Below are 19,479 nucleotides of genomic sequence, written 5' to 3' on the forward strand. Positions count from 1 at the left end.
ACTCATATTTCCATGTCTAGCTATGACCATTGTGCAACAGAGGGTATAGGGTTCTGTTCAGTGTCTGATTTTCTAAATCTAAACAATGTCCACACAACAGATGTTGCACCCCTTTTAGTAACAAATTCCCTTGGGTTGGTTAGGATGCGTCCTGCTCTGTATTTACAATTTCACTCTCCTCCATGTTTTCTTGTCACTCTCTTCTTCTGCAGCAGTTGTCAAATCAACTTAGAGGTACATTACTGCCACCAACTGTGAGTCTCACATCTCATGAGGATGTGGTAAGCAGTCCTGCTGCCCAAATCATGTTATGTTGTGAAGCAGCTGGATTCATGAGAATTCATGTGAGAATCAAGCCCTGATTTGCTACATAGCCTGCCCTGAATATATAGTGGGCCCAATAAGGAATAGCTCCCATAGTTGATATGGTATTGCCAAATCTCCAACGGTAGATAAATTTCTACTGTTCCACAGTACCCAATCCTACCATCATTCCAACCCATTAAAAAGTGTGTAATAATTTGGCAGTGTTGGCAAAAGCAGAATAGCTTATGGTTTGCACCCTCCGTTTGTTTTTGGGAGTCCCCTTGCTCACGGGGCAGCTAGACAACCCTCAAGCCCTGAAGAATAAGTCATGATCAGATGCTGTGCTTCTTGACTTCATAAAAAAATATAATCTTTCCTACTGCAGAGAAATTTCTTGTTATTTTTTTTTATACTGGCCATTATTTTTTGTCAAAAACACTACTTGTATATGCACAAATACACATGAGAACTTAATCAACTCTTTAGTGGTAACAACACTTAACTGAGTGAAACACTGTTAGCAGATGTTATGTATCTTTTGATTGGGCTGGAATTACAAAGGAAATGAGGCCTGTGGTTTTGAACAGGCTTTCCTCTCTCTCTCTCTGTGAGCCTTTGTGTGACTGCTAGCTTGCAAACATCATTTTCCTGTATTTCGCATGTCAGCGAAATGCTCTGTTGCTATAACCGCCCATCATAGTAATCCCAAAATAGTGCAGAGATTATTGTTCTAGAAGCCCAGCTGACCCAGTTTGAGATGTGTGTGTGTGTGTGTGTGTTGCTGCAAGGTTTGTTTATTTCTGAGAGTAGTCGACCTTCCTGCCACTTTGTTTGGTGTGGCGAGAGGTGGGAGTTTAGGGGAGGTTGGTGCCCAGCAGTAGCAGAGAGGGAGAAACAATGAGCCATAGGAGAGAGGAAAGGGGCTGTGGTTTGCAGTGTCTCTCATGTCTCTCTTTCCATACACCAGTAGAAGGGGAGCAGTACATCCTCTGTAGCTGTGTGCCTCTCTGGTTGGCTGGCTGGCTGTCTTGACTTGACTGACTTGACTGGGGAGATATAAATAGCAGTCTTTGAATAGGATAACTGCAGAGGGAAAGGGAAGGGAAGGAGGTGGGGGGAGGGGAGGGGAGATGGAAGTGGCGCCAGAGAAGATAGGAGTGCCAGTGTCTCAGAGTAGAGAAAAATGATGCAGCCATGGTCTCATCTGTTCACTCACTCATTCAGTCACAAGGATGATCATACTTGGACGCACTCAGAAGAAAAAGTGCATTATGGAGGAGAGAATTGAGGGATGGAATATATGATTAATTCATGGCCCTGTGAAGCAGAAGGCCACTCTTCATGAAGGAAGTCAGTGGATAGTAATGCACATATGGTTGTTTTGTACTTTCATGCAGGTCAAAGTAGACTGAGAGCACATTAAACTGTACAGAACTATCTGTTCTATTAGTTTGACCAGTCACTCATGCCAGGTAGATTTCTGGTTCTTGCTGGCAGAAGGCAATGGTCCATATTGGTCTAACTGACTCTTGTAGGGATGCCATGAACTAGGGCAGGGTAAAGCTCACAATTACAAGGGGTGGCTGGCTATGGCGGTAAGTAGCTGTTTGGGTTTTTGTTGAGACGTGCCAGTCACGTTCCTGAAGACATTCCTCAGCTGTTCCTAGCTGAAGTTTATGCAATATCTTGCATGGTCTGTCCTGTTATAATGCTTAAGTTGCAGTGTACAGAATAGGCAACATGACACATTGCATCCTGGGTAGTGCTTGCCGTACTTAAAGATACTAGTCTTTGTTTACATTCATTTTACTTAGAGCAACCACAAGCACACAGCGACAACAAACACAAATCAACCGAGAAAAAAACACATGAATGGACCAGGTGAAAATCCTGTGCAAGGTTCCTTATTGAGAGAAACTAAACAAGGAGTCAAAGGAGCATTGCCTTGACAAAATAAAGGAAATGAACTGGCTTGATCTGTACAGAACACAGCAACAGAGTGGTCAGGTGATCTAAACAAACTAACATTACTGCAAGCTAACACAATACTTTACACACATTTACTTGTGCATTGTACTAATTAATATTGTGTTATACAAATAAAGGCATTCAGGATTCAAGTAATTTTGAAAAACAGAACTTCTTTGATTAGTTATGTAGCTATGCAATGCACCTAGCTAGTTGTGCAAAGTTAGCTGTGTAGCAGCAACAAACCGAACCCGACCTGGAGGCAGGCATTAAGAATAACTGTATAGAAATAGCAAGTCTTCTTGCTGATGGCCTCACTTGCTTATATAGGTCATATAGAGGCATCAGTAACAAATCAAGACTTAATAGCCAGTTAAAAACTCCCTTCTTAAAGTTTCTCACAGCAGCTCGCATCATAATCCCCTTGTCTATATGACTGCTTCAGTTGTAGTGTGGTTGATATGAATAGTGTGAATGTCTCTGTTTTGAGGGATTGTAGTGTCTCCTCATATAAAATTAGCAGAGACTACCAGGCATGTTTGAAGACACTTGGTTTTTCAGTCTCAAGAGCAGATAAGCTTTTTGCCTGATACAGCTGCAACCCAGCCTGCTGTTCTCCCTCTCAACTGCTCTTTCTCCAGAGCAGAAGTGTAATGGTTGAAAATAGAGTGCTTGATGTACCGCTAATGGCTGCATTGTCTGGCAGTGTGTAAATGTGTTTTCAAAGAAACGTAGTGGCCAGTTGCTAACTCCCCACCATCTCTTTTTTCTCTCTTTGTTCCAGACGGTTGATGACGATGCAATGGCAGCGTGAATGAAGCTTGGCGTGGGGAGAGCTGAACGATGCCCAAAGGTGGGGGTTCTAAAACCCCCCAGCTGGACCACTTCCCACTCAACACCGACATGGTGGAAAAGCAGGGTGGGAAGAAGGTAAGACTGAAAAACCTGCAAACACACACTGAATACAATAACCAAATGTTTGTACAGAGCATATATTCCAAGTTTCAATTGCTGCTTTTGTTGAAAACCAAGACTAAATCAGTGCATCTGATGAACAGCTATAGAAGTTTGCAATGTTGGCTAAAGTAAATAAGAAAATGGGATGGTAGCCAGAAGGCCTGGGAAAATCCCCCCACAACAGAAACTACCTGCCCCCCAAGTGTCCTTCAGTATGATATTTGCATGTTTACCAGTTTCAGTGGTACTTTTCTGTGGTTGATCTTATTCTCTGACCTCTGTATGGAGGAGGCAAGCAATATGAAAGTTTTGTCTGTAAAGTTGTCTATGACTGTGTATGTATGTAAGGTGACATTTTGTAGTAAGGCTTGAAGCTTTCATTTCATGTAATATTTTTCAGTAATATTTCAATAATATTTTTCAGTTACCATACAGAAAGTCCTAGACTGGAGTTGTAAAACTGTTTGGTTAATTGTTTAAGTTCTTCCTCACTTACTTTATGCGAGTGGCCTATGCAGTAGCCCAGCTTGTACCAGTGGCCCCTGTTATATATATTTGACAGTAGTGGTGTCACAATTTCAATATTAAATTGAAAATCAATCGTAATGAGGTTTCAGTTTCAATAATCAAAATCAAAGGCAGAATCTGCAATTCTCTTAGCATTTATTCTCTCTCTCCACTGAAAAACATTTTTTAAAAAGTAAATCAGGTTTGGAGAACTGCGACACTCCTGCAGTAGCCCAGCTTAGACTTGTAGCTAAAAAGTCAAGACTCGACATTCTAATAATTTTAGAGCCGTCAGTGGAAAAAAAAGTTTAAATAGAAACTGAAACTGAATCAAATCACGACCTTAAAATTGAATGGTGAGACTCCAACAGATGAGGAGGCATCAATGATCCACGGGATTGATTTAATAATGATTAACAGCATAGAACAAGAACTTACTGTTATGTACACTTTACAGGGGCTGTTTCATTAGATCAGTTCGTTTTATGTATTTACCAGTGATATCAGTGACCTGAATGCAAAATTCTTCTAAATTAAGTGTGGTTACCGTGGTTACTTTTTCCCAACTTCACCAGGACCACCTTAATACACAATTACACAACTGACTATTGCATAACGGATTGTTGGCTACTGATGGCTGCAAAGAATGCAGTGTTTGTGCCCTTGAAATTAATGCAAAACAAGGCTGAATTTCTCAGCCACATTCAAAGGCACTTTTGAAGTGGGACGGCCCGGTTGGCCTGTTAAGACACAGGCCTATTCGGTCTTGAAATGCAAGCTGTGAATGTAGCATCCCCTTTATTTGACACAGGTACAGTCATGTTGTTTGCAGTGGAACAAAGTGTCAGGCGCAGCTTGATGATGTCATGGTGTGTGCCAACTGTAAAGCTACCGGCAGCAGCACCAAGAGGCTAAGAGTGGAGAGGTACAGCTTATGCAGGCATGGATTTACAGCCCTCTGCAAAGGATTGCATCAGACTCTGGCATGGAGGAAGGGAGGGAGGGAATGAAGCGCACAGGGGTGGGTGGAAAACGGAGTGAGACGAAAAGAGCAGGCATTGCTAGGAAACCATCAAACAGGGTGTCTTATGAAGGCAGATCTGAGGAAAGTCTCTAGTTGTCAAAGCTTTCTTTAAATTTAATTCAGCAAAAAACAACCCACTCTAACTCTGGAGATAAGCTTTGGTGATATGACCATTTTCTACCGGTGCAATATAGCCCTGGGTTTACTGTGTGCTCTCTTAAAGAATTCACACTCTCGCATCCTGGTTCCCCAGCTTAGATATAATGTAGATTTTGCAGATGCCCAGATGTGTGCATCATGCTTTTGCTTGAGTTGTGTGTTCTCTTGTAAAAGCCTTTGTGTAGCTGAGTGGAGACGCAGACAGAGAGAGGAAGAGAGAGAGATCAGCTAACTGTAGCTGACACTGTTTGTCTCTACTGTACCATGACATCATAGTCTTATGACTGGGGCAGGGCAGGGGGAGGAGTTCAAAGAGTCGACACATAATGGAAAACCTGCCCCGAGGATAGAGAGAGATGAGTAGGGGACAGAGGGTAGGACAGAGAAATTAAGTGAAATGAAGGGAATGTGTACATTATATCTGACCTGTTCCTGCATTCCTATCATGAGACCCTCAACCTTTTGTACCTGAAGCATACTGATTAAAAACATCTTGACCTTACACCAAAATACACACTGTATCCTACAATTTACTGAAATATTCAGGTATCGACCAGTGAATTTAAGGGGTGTGCATTTAGTCTGCATTACATCAACCAGGACTGCACACAACACTATTTTTAAATAACAATAATGTACTTCAGTTCATACTATACATGTGTGCCCATATGTATTTACACTCGTTAAAAAATGCAATTGTTTCTAACAAGTCCTGGCAGTATTTAGTGGAATCATATTTAGGGCTGTGTGGTGTGGATTTTTTCTTGATACCCTGAGAAAGCAATGTATTCCTGTGGGATGGTGGTTTACCGTGACTGCCCGGATAATAATGTTTTATTGAACTTTATTGAAGGATACTGTCATAAGCGCAGTGTAGCTCCCTTAAAGAATAGGGCACTGCATATTTTGTGTTCAGTTTGCAAGTGAGGGGGAACAAGCAGCAGACTGAGAGTAACGCTACTGCTAGCAGAGCAGAGGAAATGGTTAGTATTAAGGTGTCAATCTGGCAGTAAATGTACCGTATAGGTTACTGTTTGTCAGTTAATAAACGCTGCAGCTTCTCAAGACCACAAAAAGTGTTGTCTGTTATTTCAGAACTACCTCAAACCCCAAAGTAAACAATAATATAATCTTTGTGCCTGCAACATCAGATCATATCCCTTTCAGAAGCTTTGTAATCCAACTTTGAACGTCAGTGTCTTGGAGAGGTAAATTAATTTCATAATGACAAATCCAACACTAAATGTCTTCTCTGATTGTTTATCCATGTTTTTCCCCTGTTGAAAACCATTGTTGTTTTTGTTAGCATGTTGTAAGCTGTCCCTTGGCAATCCCATGATATCTTGGGTTGGGTCTGTTGACCAATTAGAGGCTGTATTCCTGACTTATCGTGTGTGACAGTGCTGATCCCAAATGCGTTGCGCAGTGGAATAGCATGAGATTGACCCGACAAAATAAAATTTGAGGTGATGATGGTAATGAGCTCAAGCATGTGGTAGGCATCAAATGATTATGGTCAAGCATCACAGCCCTAGCCATAATGTATACAAAGTATGGATTTTTCTGTATTTATTTTGTTTTTGGTCCCAGATGCAGTCCTAGTCCTTTACTATTGAGTATATGCAAAAACAAAGACCGCTCTGGTATTTTATTTTTCTTTGTTTTTTCCTTATTAAGACATCTGTACACTGCACAATTAGGATAAATGTTTGCATTAAAATTAGTTAAGCATTTTAAATATGTTTGTTGTGAATAGCTTTAAAGTAGGTTTATATGGCCTGCAGCTCTGCTTTGACAATTTCCTGTTGTGTAGTATCCTACAGTGTTTGGTATATCTGTGTGCGTTTTGTTATGTTTTTTTTTTGAGTCTGTGGTTGTTTCCTTTGTTCAGTGATGCTTTGCTCTGTCATTCACTGGCTTCTCCTTACTCACTGTTTCATTTTGTAAAATATAATGAACAATTGCAAGTGAAAGCTTTGTATTTGCTGATATTTTCTTTTCAATACAGCTGTAAATTGAATGATTTGTATTTTTGGATTGCTGGTCAGACAAAATAAGCAATTTGAAAAAACAAATCAATTTGAGTTATACAAACGTGTGATTAATATAATAATGTTTACAATAAAATATTTCATAGTAACCCCTACTAACTACTCATTATAAACAACTCTAGACGTATTTCTTTGTGCCATGTTTTTTTTTTAGCTCTAACTGATGTAAAGCTGCTAGTCAGGACAAGCAAGTCACTATCAGATCCCAGGACAAAGAAACGAGTTTAACCAAACACATAAGTATTTACATCTGTTGATAGCAGATACACTTGGGCTTGTGATTGTTTCCAGCAGCTGTAGACCACAGAGCCGAGACGGCGTCAGCTTAGCCTCTTCTCCCTGTGCCTGGCTCTTTGTGCTGTGGCTGGGGAGCCAGGAATCTAAGAGGAAACTCCATGGAAAACTTGTGCTCTGCAGAGCCCCATAATAGCTAAAAAAGTCAGGGCAGAGAATGGGACCAACTAGAGGAGGAGGAGGAGTATAACAAAGAAAAAGCAGTAAACCCTTACATACAAAAAGATGGAATCAGCACATCTTTGCTTGGAAAATTACTGACATATCTAATCAATCAGTAAAATGGCAATTGATTAAGAAATAACTCTTTTGTTTCTGTTGTTCTTGCTCTTCTATTATTAGCCATTACCCGCTAAGTCATCATATCCACATTTATCAAAAATCTCACTGTGTTAATATTTTATGAAAGCACATTGTCCATATCACCCAACCCTAAAAGTTAGCCAAAGTTAATCTGGTAACTGGTTAAAAAAAAATTTAAATGTAAACTATTAAGCTGTTCTGGTCATCATAAAGTAATTTTTCAAGCAAAATGGCAGAAAATGCTGTTTTTGGCCTCTCAAATAAGGAGATTTCCTGCTTGTCTTTGATTCTTATCATATTAGGCTGAATATCTTTGGGTTTCAGACTGACGAAACTAAACATTTAAAGTCATCACCCTGGACTTTGAAAAACTGGGATGGACATTTTTCAAATTTTCTGACATGTCATATACGATACTCTTCTAGGGCCTCTTCTATGTAGCTTGATTGTTAATCCTCTTTTTGTAAGTTGCTTTGGATAAAGGGGCCTGCTAAATGCATAAATGTAATGTAATGTAATGTAATATACGTTGCAGCCTCAAGCCATTTAACTTGACTCTTTGTTGTTCAGGGCAAGTAAAATTTGACTTTCAGACTCGCCTTTATTTCAAGATATATATCATATATTGTGGAGTAGCCTTAAAATATTGGTTTTATTTGGAAGCCATATCATCCAGCCCTACTCTTAACCATGTAATTTACAGTGTTTTTAATTTCTGATTTTTTTTCTTTCACAGGATAAAGTGTTGTCAAACAAGACTCCCAAATTGGATCGCAGTGATGGGGTCAAAGAGATGAAAGAAAAGGCCCCTAAAAGGAAGCTGCCCTTCACTGCTGGAGCTAATGGAGACCAGAAAGATTCTGACTCAGGTAAGAGAATACTGGAAAGCATTTACTCATATGTTTTGATATCTCCACCTCCATGTGACTTTGAAGTGGGAATCAAAGAGGAACGTGAGTTATTACATCACATCCTCTCAAGCTTGGAGGAAGTACTTAGGTGTTAACTCTGTGAAAAGGGGGTTGGGCTTTGAGGAGTGAATGTGCTCCCAGCTCTAGCCAACTCAGCTGTGTGTCTGTGGCAGAACCGAGGGATTTATTCCAACAATCGTAGCCCAAAAGGAGGGAGACCACACGAAATCATGATCCAATTAAGTGGGAATTTGTATACCGTACAGGCCTGACCAGGTCTGGCTTTGGTAAGACTTTGGCTTTGTGTTTTCTTTAATTAGGGAGAGAAGGACTACTGCTCATGCTTGTTTGACTTTGGCTTTAAGGGTTCAGGATTTAGTTTGCTGATAATGGTCCAGCTCAGAGGCTTTGGTAACAGCCTTCATCATCAGCGTTGGCTGAGGCACTACATTGGTTTACGTTCTGTGATTACAGTTGAAAAAGAAAAGGAGTGTGAGGCTAAAAGCGTGCTATTGCAACAGATAACTGTTGTGGTGTCAGGTCAAGTTTAGTAAGAATGAACATGTATTGTGCAGACATGTTGATTTGTGTCTAATTACTGTGTAGCTCAAGGTAATTATAAATAAGTGGCATGTTTGATTGAGAAGCTCTGGCTTGTTTCCTCATTACTCAATTGATTGGCACTTGTGAGTCCCTTTTGCGTTTGTGTGTCGTTGCCTCTTGCTTGCTTACATTTATGTTGCAAGATTATTTAGTGTACTGCTTCCTCAGGAGTAATGTACACTTGTCTATAATTATTTTATTATTCTCATTAGTTGCTTTCATATTATTTACCCGGTGGCTTTCTTGGCCTGCTTCTTGTAGCTTCTCCTGAAAAAAGTCAACCCCAACCCCCTTAGCAAGGGGAGGTGTGAACTCTCATCCCAGGAACAATAGCTGGACAGTCTGCCTATTAGCATGCTAATTACTTGATCTCTTATTGGGTTGGGCTGTATTGTCTTTAAGCCTCTAACTCTCAACTTCTCTGTAACATATTATGAACTGAACTGTCTCTTGTGTTTACAAACTGTAGAGGTCCAGAGGAGCGCAGGTCTCATGCCACTACACAATCCTCACACTTTCTACAAATAAGTTGGTAGTATCTGGCTGTCATCTTATTACTTATAGCTTATTGGGATGTATTGCATCACATAGGAAAAAATGTTTTGCCCTAACAGTGGTTGGCATAGTAGTTTCATCAGGGTTTGAGAAGTGTATTTGTTCTGTATTTCTGCCTGTGTGTGTGTTATTATTCATGATTTAGCCTATGTGTCTGCATACTTTTCTCAGCTGTATGTGTTTTATAGTCTGACTTCGTTGCTTGGCCTTTTAAGTTTTGACCCTGCTGGGTCAGTGTCTAGCCCCTCTGCAAAATTTTACACCTCTGACCCGTCACAGCCCCCCACCCCACTTCCAACTCCCCATTCCTCTGTACTTTGATGATTAGCTATGACTGTGAGGTATGGTATCGTATGCCAGAAACTCTTTCGGACTTGTCCCTGTGTAACTCTCAGAAAAACATTGATATTTATTTTATCCATAGTTTTTTGTAATTACTGTTGACATTTAGTTTAAAAAAAAACAGCTGCACAGATAATTGAAATATTATCAAAATCACAATATGTCCAAGTGCAATATCCAAATCACAGAAGCTGCAGTTTTTGTTAAAAGGGGAAATGTGAGACAGAACAGTATTGTAATAAGGTACTGTAGTGATGCAGAGGTGTCCTGACCTATAAATTGCATCCTCCAGATGAAAGAAAGTCTGTTTGCTATGGATCCCAGCAAATTTCAGGTGCTCATGACTTTAATAGTTTTTCTAAGTGAAAATTGGAATGCAAAAATGATTCCCACTAACCGTGAATCATATCACAGTTGCCATATCTGTCAGAATAATGCTCATATGGTTTTATTTGCCATTTTGTACAGCCCTAATTGAAAATTAATTACAGTGAAAATATCCTGCCTTTTTAACCGGCTAACATACGTCTCACTGTAACTGCTCAGGAAAATGTAAACATAGATTCTACTGATCTGTAGAACCTCATTTACAAATGCATTGCAATTCTGCAATGGCCTAGAAATTACCCAGAGAAGCTGTATGTGAACACAAATGTCCACATTTTTTGGCCTTGATTTAACTCTTGAGAGCTCCCTACATCCGGGTGAGCCACATGTGTGAATACAGCAAGCCATAGTACTGAGCGAGCGAGTGGGCGTGTTGATGACGCTACACGGTTTGCAGCTGCCGGCCTATGAAGCCACTGATGCTTTTGATTTCATACAGACTACCTTCCAATTAGTATTAGCCTACGTGAGTCTTATATTTTCGTAGCTCACATTTTAATGCCTTTCTTCATCATCTGTGATGTAATAACATCAGAATACAGTCAGAAAAGGAGTGCACCAGAAAGTGTTTGTCCTATCTAACAGCAATGATTTTCTTCCCTGTATGGCAAAGGGATATCCTGCCCTACACTGACATGCCTTTGCCATCCTGGGAAAAAATATTACTTTTGAGGTGGCACACAGGAGTCCCCTAATCTTCGCATCTATCATCCTTCTCCACGTCTATCGCCTTTTGTTAATTTGGAGACTCTGGTATTGTTATTAGTGCTAAAAACCTCCTCCTTGCTCTGCCGGTGCTGCCCTTTGCCTAAACCATATCAGTTATTTCTAACATATGCAAATACATCTGATGAGGAGAATCTCCTTGTGGCTGCTGCATGTGTTAAAGGAATCAGTCAGATGATGTCCAGATATGATTCTCAGGACATAGTTCGGAATGAGTATAAGAAACCAGGTTTCATCTGATTTCCCAGGAAATAAATAACTGTATAGAAATGGCCTGTCTTTTCACCAGTGCTCTTGTTTGCTTATGTGGGACATATAGACACACCAGTATTAAATTGAGACTGTTTCATAACCAGTTAAAAACTTCTTGTAGTAGGTTTAGGGCTGCTGAAACATGCGTGTGAATTTGAACCAAAGATTAATAGCATGTTTCATATTTTTTGTGTTTAATATTTTACATTGGTGATTGCTTCATAATAACAATTAAGTGAACAGGAAGAAAATGTCAAATATGGTGTCTGTTTGACAGCTGGCATGTATTATTTTTAAACCTGTCCAATCCATTTCTGTCATATTTGGTTTCCCTATGAAATGTCTCAGCTATACTGTTTGGGGGTGTGTTAAAATCTAGTGTTCGAAATTGGCCTCTGATGAATACTAAATGTATCTAGAAGATCAACTGTAGCCTCAGCTGGAGCTGACTTTAAATGTGTTTCACAGCACTGCCCATTTCTATAATGGCAAATGAGGCCTTTGCAGTAATGCTGATGTTGTTTATATGCATTGCCATCAACTCAGCCTCTAATTAGCATGCACATGCTGCTCAGTGTTTACAAATATTACAAGAGCCTGTAAGTGAGCTAGAGGAGCAACAGGAATATGTAGTTGCTATACAGACAGTACTCTGCAGATCAGTCAAGTTGAAGTTATTAAAACCCTCAAAACTTCATTGCTCATCCCTCCCTTTGCAGAATCGCCAAGCCTCCCTTGACCTCCTCCTGACAGCAGTGCTAGACAGCAGCATTCCTCCTTCCTGAGGTCATCCTCCTTCCGCTCTTCTCTCCCCTCTTCCTCCTCACCACCACTATCTACAGCAGCAACAGTCAGACTTCAGGGATAGATGGTAGAATAATTTTTATCAGATTAAGACTACGCCCACACACTGATAATTCTGAAAATGCTGTTTACATGTAAAAACAACTAGAGACTTCGGTTTGTTTTTGTGAAGAGCTCCATCCTCACTGAGGTACCAAAGCAATACGAACACAACTAACGTTTTTCTTCATGGTCTAGCTCTTCTTTCGGTTGGTAAATAGTTATGAAATACAGCTATCATTCTATAATGAATGAGACAAATGCAACCCAGTGACTTCACTCTTCCCCTTCATTTTCTCTGATCAGTCTCTGATCGGTTAAATTACGTTTACCTACTACTGATCTGTTGTTGTTGACATATAGTGCTAAAATGCTTTATCTAAGTTGCTTTATCTATTAGTCAATTGACTGACAAGTTTATTGACTGGTCTCCTCTTCCTTAAATGTAAGGATGTGCTGCTTTTCTCTGTTTTTAGATGATAAAACTGAGAAAACTTTTGGTTTTGGATTGGTGGCTTGGTGGGCAATTTGATGTTATTTTGGGCTCTGAGTAATTTGTGCGATTTATTTTTTTTTGCAAAGACCAAATGGACTAATCGATTCGTCAGTAATGAAAACAATCATTAGTCGCAGCACTAATGTATTTATGTGTTAAATTGTGACTAATAAGTGCCACCTCTTACCCAAGGTGAAAAATAATTTCTGCTGCTGCTTGCTGCTTCTTGCTGCTCTGAGTCAGTCAATTAATTATTTATTTTGTGCATGCAACATTTCATGCAGTATTTACCATTAGTTTTTCAGAGTGCAATAATTAAACATGATTATCATGATTATTAAAATTTAAGTGGTAATACTAGTCATTACTGGGAATTTTATTGTGGTTTATTGTGAAAATGATAATTGTTTAATCTAGGGCTGCAACTACTACAATTAATTACAAAGGTAATTAATCTGTCGATTATTTTTCTTGATTAGTTGTGTGGTCTATAAAATGTTAGAATACAGTGATAAAATGTCAATCAGTGTCTTTCAGAACTCAAGGTGAGGTCTTGAAATGTCTTGTTTTGCCCACAGTCAGAAGGTATTCAGTTAACTGTCATCAGTGAGTAAAGAAAATAGAAAATAATCACATTTAAATAGCTGGAATCAGAGAATTTTGGCTTTTTTTCCATTAAAAATTTCAAATTGATTAATCAATTATCAAAATATTTGGCAATTAGTTTAATAATATTTCATCAATCATTGTAACTCTAGTTTCATCCCTACTTAGCATCTCTGCCATACAGCACCTTTAACGTTTTAATCTAGAACACATTGTTGCAAAGCATTTTTGTGAATAATTGTTTTGGGGTTTGAAAACTCCCACTTACAATTTGCAGAAGGCCAAAACTCACTGGCCAAACAAATTCAGCCTACTTGCTCTAAGTCATTTGTGTGTCTTAGATTCCCAGCTGTCTGTAACATGCTCAAAGTGAGTTGCTTTGTTTTTTTTTTTTTTGTTTGTTTTTTGCAGCTTCATAGGATATTAATTGTAATTGCAGCAGTGTCTTTGGAGCAGCACAGTAATGATGGTCAGATTTGTGAACGTTTAAGGAAGGTGTGAGCTGAGTGGTTTGCAAAAGGGAAACAGAGGTTTGCGCAAATCTTTGTCCTATACATATATTCCCCCTGGCAGGTTACAACACAGAGATTTGCTTTTCTGTCTCCCAGACTCATTCTGGTTCTGAATAAAACTAGTGGAGAAGAACAGAAGCTGTACACTCACTGCTTAACTGATTAATCAAATGTGCCAGTTAGACAGAGAGGACAGGTAGAGCATCACACACCCCACTGTATTCATACCATAAATTTACGAGTCTCTCTTGCTCAATGCAATGCATTGACAAAACATCCTGTTGGCCACTTCCTGCCTCTTCTCCCTTCACTTCCTGTTTATGCAATTTTTATTAGTCCCTAAGCAGAACATTGTTTCACTCTAACGTGCTACGGACAAACATACCTGGTCAAGCTGGTTGGAGTGGTTCTTCTTGTTGTGGATTCTGTTGTCTAACTGAACCAGACAGTCTCTTTGTTTTGGCATTAGTTAACACTGTATTATTGTCTGCCTGCCAAATCAAACTCTGCCTCTATTATACCAAGACATTTATGTTTGATGTGGTCCCCTCCCCTGGCTCAGGTAGGCAGGCTATTCATGCGTGGCTATCCTTAGCAAGCATGCTTTCTTTTTTTTATTATCCTCCTTTTCTCTTATCTTGTTAGTCAAGTTTCAGGCAGTAAGGAGGAGAGTAAGGTTTCAGGCCTGTCTGTAAGCTGAGTAATATCATTTTACTGAGACACATAAAAGCCCCAGAAGTGTTCCCTAAATAGACATCCAACAGAAATACATACTATGGGAGCAAGCACACTATGTTGTGCAATTGTTTGGTCATTTGTGTAATTCAATAATCCACATTGTATTTTTCCGGTTCAGGTGATAATGAAAAGTTGTAGGCAGACATTGGACACAGTCTTGTTCAATCAAGTTGTCTTAACCATTTCGAGACACATTATTCCTTAGGTTCTCAGCATGATTAGCCAAATACAATCCTTATGAAAGCAGAATCATACCCCTGCCTTTATAAATAAGCTATAAATAAGTAATTTTCCCACGACATCCTGTCTAATTCACTCACATCTTTGCAGGCAGTAGTTATAGGGTTAAGAATTTGACATTTTTACCTAGCTAAATGGCAAATTCCATATAGCTATATTGTGATAGTCTGCATGGCGTCAAATGTGAAATAACAGCCTGTAAGCTATGCTCTGTCATCTTATTAGTGTTGTTTTTTGGCTTTGGACACACCAGACTGCGAGTAGGTGGGGTTAGGGAGGGAAGAAATATTGACAGAATTGCTGCTTGTGCTATCGACTTTGATCATTGAAATCAAAAGCTCATCTTGATCAGTCAATATCCTACTGGACTGTGATGATATCTACTGTGATATTACATTGTTAACTATTTTATTATTTTCATTTTATTTTATTGAAATACTGCTGCATTGTTTTAGTTCAGCATTTATTTTATTTTACTTTAAAAAGCAGAAGCATTTAAGTTAAAAGAGAAAAACAAATTTTCAATAAACAAAAAATGCTGTCCACATCAGATTTATTGTTAAGGACATTTTTTTTCAAGCCTTCGTTTTTCTTTGATTTTGATATTGTGGTGAATATCGTTTTGTGAACTTTTTTATGATGGTATAATCTAGAGCCAGACAGATTTATGGGTCAACTGATATTATTGGCCTGATATTGGCCTATCACTTATATCAATCTATATTTTTATCGGCATATATGTAGCCAATATGTGCCTATATGTTTATATGTTATTTGTTGGCTTTATGGGAAGAATTTAATGTATATATTTTATGCATTTTCTTGATACAAGCTTTATATATACATATATTTTGCTCGATTGGTATGCATTTAGACCTGTGCTACAGGGAGAGTGATCCATGTCTGTGATGAACAGGCCTGTTGCTGCCACTGATGATGAATTTTGTATTAGAGGCTTTGTACGTTGTTTAAGCAGTCCTCTACATCTGTGCATCAGGGTAGTAACTGCCTTCCTGGTTCCCCATCTTGTAAACTAAGCCTGGAAAAGCTAGCGTAGCACTTTCTCTGTTCTGCTGTTTAAAAAACATGTTTGGATTGCTTCTGTGGTTCCTGCTGGTAAAGTTCTAGCAGAAGGAATGTGTCTAAATGGCAAATGCTTTGGAGAACGTGAGAGTGTATCAAAGAGGGGTGGGGGCACATTAGCTGTAAGTGTTCACAGATGTTAGTGAAAGTTCATCAGCTCTGTACTTGGCGACTGGAAAAATCTTTTCCTGGAAAGCCTTCAGCCACCGGAAGTGTGAGCCGCCATGCTTCCTTCGAGCCTTATTTACTTGTGTGTTTGTGGCCCTCAGCAATGCAGCCAGTCTTGAAATGAGAAATGTACCAAAGAAATCACACACAGTGAGACACATCTAAAGCTCTGGTGACTGTGTCTGTGTTCATGCACACTTAAATGTGCTGTTTCTATTCCTCTCTTTGTGGTAACAGTCTGCATTGTTGCTAGCGTCCTCTTGCCGTGGGAGTTGTTGCCCCTCAGTGATGAAGTGTTGCAGTCATGTGTAGCTTTACCCTCTGAAAGGGTCATCAGATGGTATGCTGCCACTGAAAATAATTACTGGGTGTGTCTTTGTGGAGCAGCTGCTTTTGTCCAGTAGCGCTGTGTCTCCAGTAAGCCTGGCAGGCGGGCAGGCATGTGGTGACCTTGGCAAGGCCACGTTGAATTGAAATGTAAACCAACTATTTCGTAATAACTGTGGTTCTGCCAAGTCACACCCTCTTTCCTCTCTTCTCGACTCAGGCTGATTGGCTTGGAGACAGACAAGCAGACATAAACACACTGCTTGTTAGCCCCTCCCTTCCTCAGGGGCAGCTGGGTAATAAGACAAAAGTACCCCCCACCACCACCACCACCAAACCTTTCACACACTGGGCTGCATGTACAGTATGGACTATGTGAGCAAGCAAGCTTTTTTTTTCCGTCTACCGAGGTTTATTCAGAATTCTAAATGAGAGGGAAGCCTATGAGAACACGATTTATTATATTTTTGTAAACTGAATACTTTTTTCTTTATTGTCTTTTTTGTAGTAAGCAGTGAGACACCAGAATGGATGGGCATGGATCAGTGTTTTTGTTACCTTAGAATGAGAGTTTATATCAGAGATGCAATGATCAATCAATTATTAAATGAATCGCCAATTGTTTTTGTAATCGATTAATCAGTTTGAGTAATTTGTACGGGAAAAGTCTCCTTTGTGACTTTAAACTGAATATCTTTGGGTTGTGGGCAACATTTGATGATGTCATTTTTGGGTTTGCGAAGCAGTGATCAATATTTATACCATATTCTGACATTTTATTAACCAAACAACTAATGAATTAATAGAAAAGAGAAAATAATCAATGAGTTAACTGACAATGAAAAAAAATCATTAATTGCAGCCCTAGTTTATATCAACAGAGGGCACAAGCCCATTTACATGCAGTCTGCCATTATGCACCACCATGTTTCTACAGTAGCCCAACAATACTACCAGCTTTCACAGCCAACATAGGGTCTCCTACAGGCTTTGAAGGGGCTGTGAGCCAAGGTGTTTGCAATCTGCATGCTTACTGCAATATGCCACTAAGTCTTACACAGTGGTCCTGTCAGTGCTTGTTGTTTTTAGTAGTCATAACAAGAGAGAGATAACACAATGAATAATTTCACAATAATGTTGAATGTTTCTCATTGGTATAACAATAATAAAACACCTATTACTCTCCCCTTCTGTAAGGTTAAGTAAATTAGATTTGTTTGCGTGCTTGAATGAATGTGTAGGAAAGTGTATCTCTGCAACGCAATGAGATTAACGTCGCTTTTCTCTTGTCATTCTCATTACAGAGAAACCAGGTCCAGAGCGGAAGCGTATTAAAAAGGAGCCAACCAACACCCGGAAGGCAAGCTTGCCGTTTGGAATGGGGATGCCAGGGATCCGGGCTGGGTACCCCCTCTCTGAGCGGCAGCAGGTGGCCTTGCTCATGCAAATGACAGCTGAGGAGTCCGTCAACAGTCCAGGTGCGTGCTTATCATGGAGGCCACGTCCTGTGTGGATGGGTGGCGGACAAGAGAAGAGGGATGGGAGGGAGCTTTATATGTGGACAGTGGTTGTGTGTGTGTGGGAGAGCAATGAAAGCATGGGGTTAATTGTTTTTGTTTATTTTCCGAAGGTTGACCATGTTGCCTGCTGTTTTTGCCATATTTAAGTCATATTCTCCCTCTGGACAGGACCAGTTACTTAATTTTAATCTAGTTATACAAGCTAATCCACATTAATTCTTATTATAGCTGCAATGCGAACTTGTGCTGTCAGTCAGAAAGAGGTTGTTTTATCTTAGCATCAGTAAAAGTCCAGTAATGGATTTTTTTAAATACAGTATGGGGTAGTGAAAGGAAATGAAACCAGCTCTCTGTTAGTCTGGAACCAGTGGTGCAATCTCAGCAGAGTCAAATCACCACAAACACCCAAGTGAAAAGGGCCTGCAAGCATTTTGTTTTTGTTTATTTGTTATCTGATATTTGCAATATCCTCTCTGTTGTCAGATGATTATTTATCAAATTTACTTCTTATTTATGTCCTTTCAAATGGTACATTCATTTTTTGGAGATAGTCATTTGGCTCTAAATGTGTTTGATACCTAAAATAAGATTATTGTTCCAACATTATACTTTTTTTCTTACAGTTGACATTCAGATATGGTTAGTGAGGACCAATGCATAGCGACTTTTATTTATATATTAATTCCTTTGTTGCATGCCTGAAGGCATAGACATAGATTAAGTGAGTGCGTTTCAAATATCATTTGGGACAATAGCTGTGCAAACTCAATAATGTAAATGTGATTAAGGCTTGGGTTTAATCTTGTAAATGTGATGAAATAAGCTCAAGTGAAGTAGGTCCAACCACTCTGCTGTTGATTGTTAGAGTAACATTGCCCCCTTCTGGCTGCAAGCACTTCAAGCAGACTGTTATTCATAGTGGTATAAAGTAAACATGATAAAAGCAAGTTGTAAGAATTAAATGTGCCATAAGAAACTGTTCTGTTGTTGAAGTGACGTGTCCATCTTCTCCCTACAGACACAACACCAAAGCATCAGTCACAGTCCAGTCTGGGTCAGAAGGGAACGCCAAACTCTGCATCTAAAACCAAAGACAAAGTGAATAAACGGAATGAAAGAGGGGAGACTCGGCTGCACAGAGCAGCAATCCGTGGAGAGGTACGCCGCATCAAGGAGCTCATCAGCGAGGGAGCTGATGTGAATGTAAAAGACTTTGCAGGTAAGAGGCTTTTTGCATAGACTGTCCTTGTCTTTGTGAATGTAGTGACGTACTGTATATCCATTCATATGTTGCATACACCTCTCTCACAGTAATTCTTTTTATGTTCAGGCTGGACTGCATTGCATGAGGCGTGCAACAGGGGGTACTACGATGTGGCCAAGCAGCTGCTGGCAGCCGGAGCAGAGGTCAACACCAAGGGTCTGGATGATGACACCCCTCTACATGATGCATCCAACAATGGACATTTCAAGGTAAAAAAAAAAAAATGCATAGTCAGTAGAGACAGCTCATGTCTGAATGCACTCAATGTTATAACAAAAATATTTAAGTTAGTTAAGCGAGTTTAAAGGAAGAATACATTTTATACGAAGCATTTATT

At 39.6% G+C, this 19,479-nt stretch overlaps 1 protein-coding gene across 2 annotated transcripts in view; it reads left to right on the plus strand.

Moving 5' to 3' along the window:
- ankrd11 (ankyrin repeat domain 11) overlaps positions 1 to 19,479 on the plus strand; it is a 133,217-nt gene that overhangs the window by 99,333 nt on the left and 14,405 nt on the right. For both annotated transcript variants that reach the window (XM_084715899.1, XM_084715907.1), the window contains exons 3-7: positions 3,059 to 3,204; positions 8,306 to 8,438; positions 17,663 to 17,836; positions 18,897 to 19,097; positions 19,209 to 19,351. In XM_084715899.1, coding sequence (XP_084572025.1) covers positions 3,118 to 3,204; positions 8,306 to 8,438; positions 17,663 to 17,836; positions 18,897 to 19,097; positions 19,209 to 19,351 — 738 coding nt within the window. In that variant the 5' untranslated portion in view covers positions 3,059 to 3,117. The remainder of the gene's footprint in view (positions 1 to 3,058; positions 3,205 to 8,305; positions 8,439 to 17,662; positions 17,837 to 18,896; positions 19,098 to 19,208; positions 19,352 to 19,479) is intronic.

The sequence above is a fragment of the Lutjanus erythropterus genome, chromosome 1 (assembly GCF_056507025.1).
Source record: "Lutjanus erythropterus isolate fLutEry1 chromosome 1, fLutEry1.hap2, whole genome shotgun sequence".
Classification (NCBI taxonomy): Eukaryota; Metazoa; Chordata; class Actinopteri; order Lutjaniformes; family Lutjanidae; genus Lutjanus; species Lutjanus erythropterus.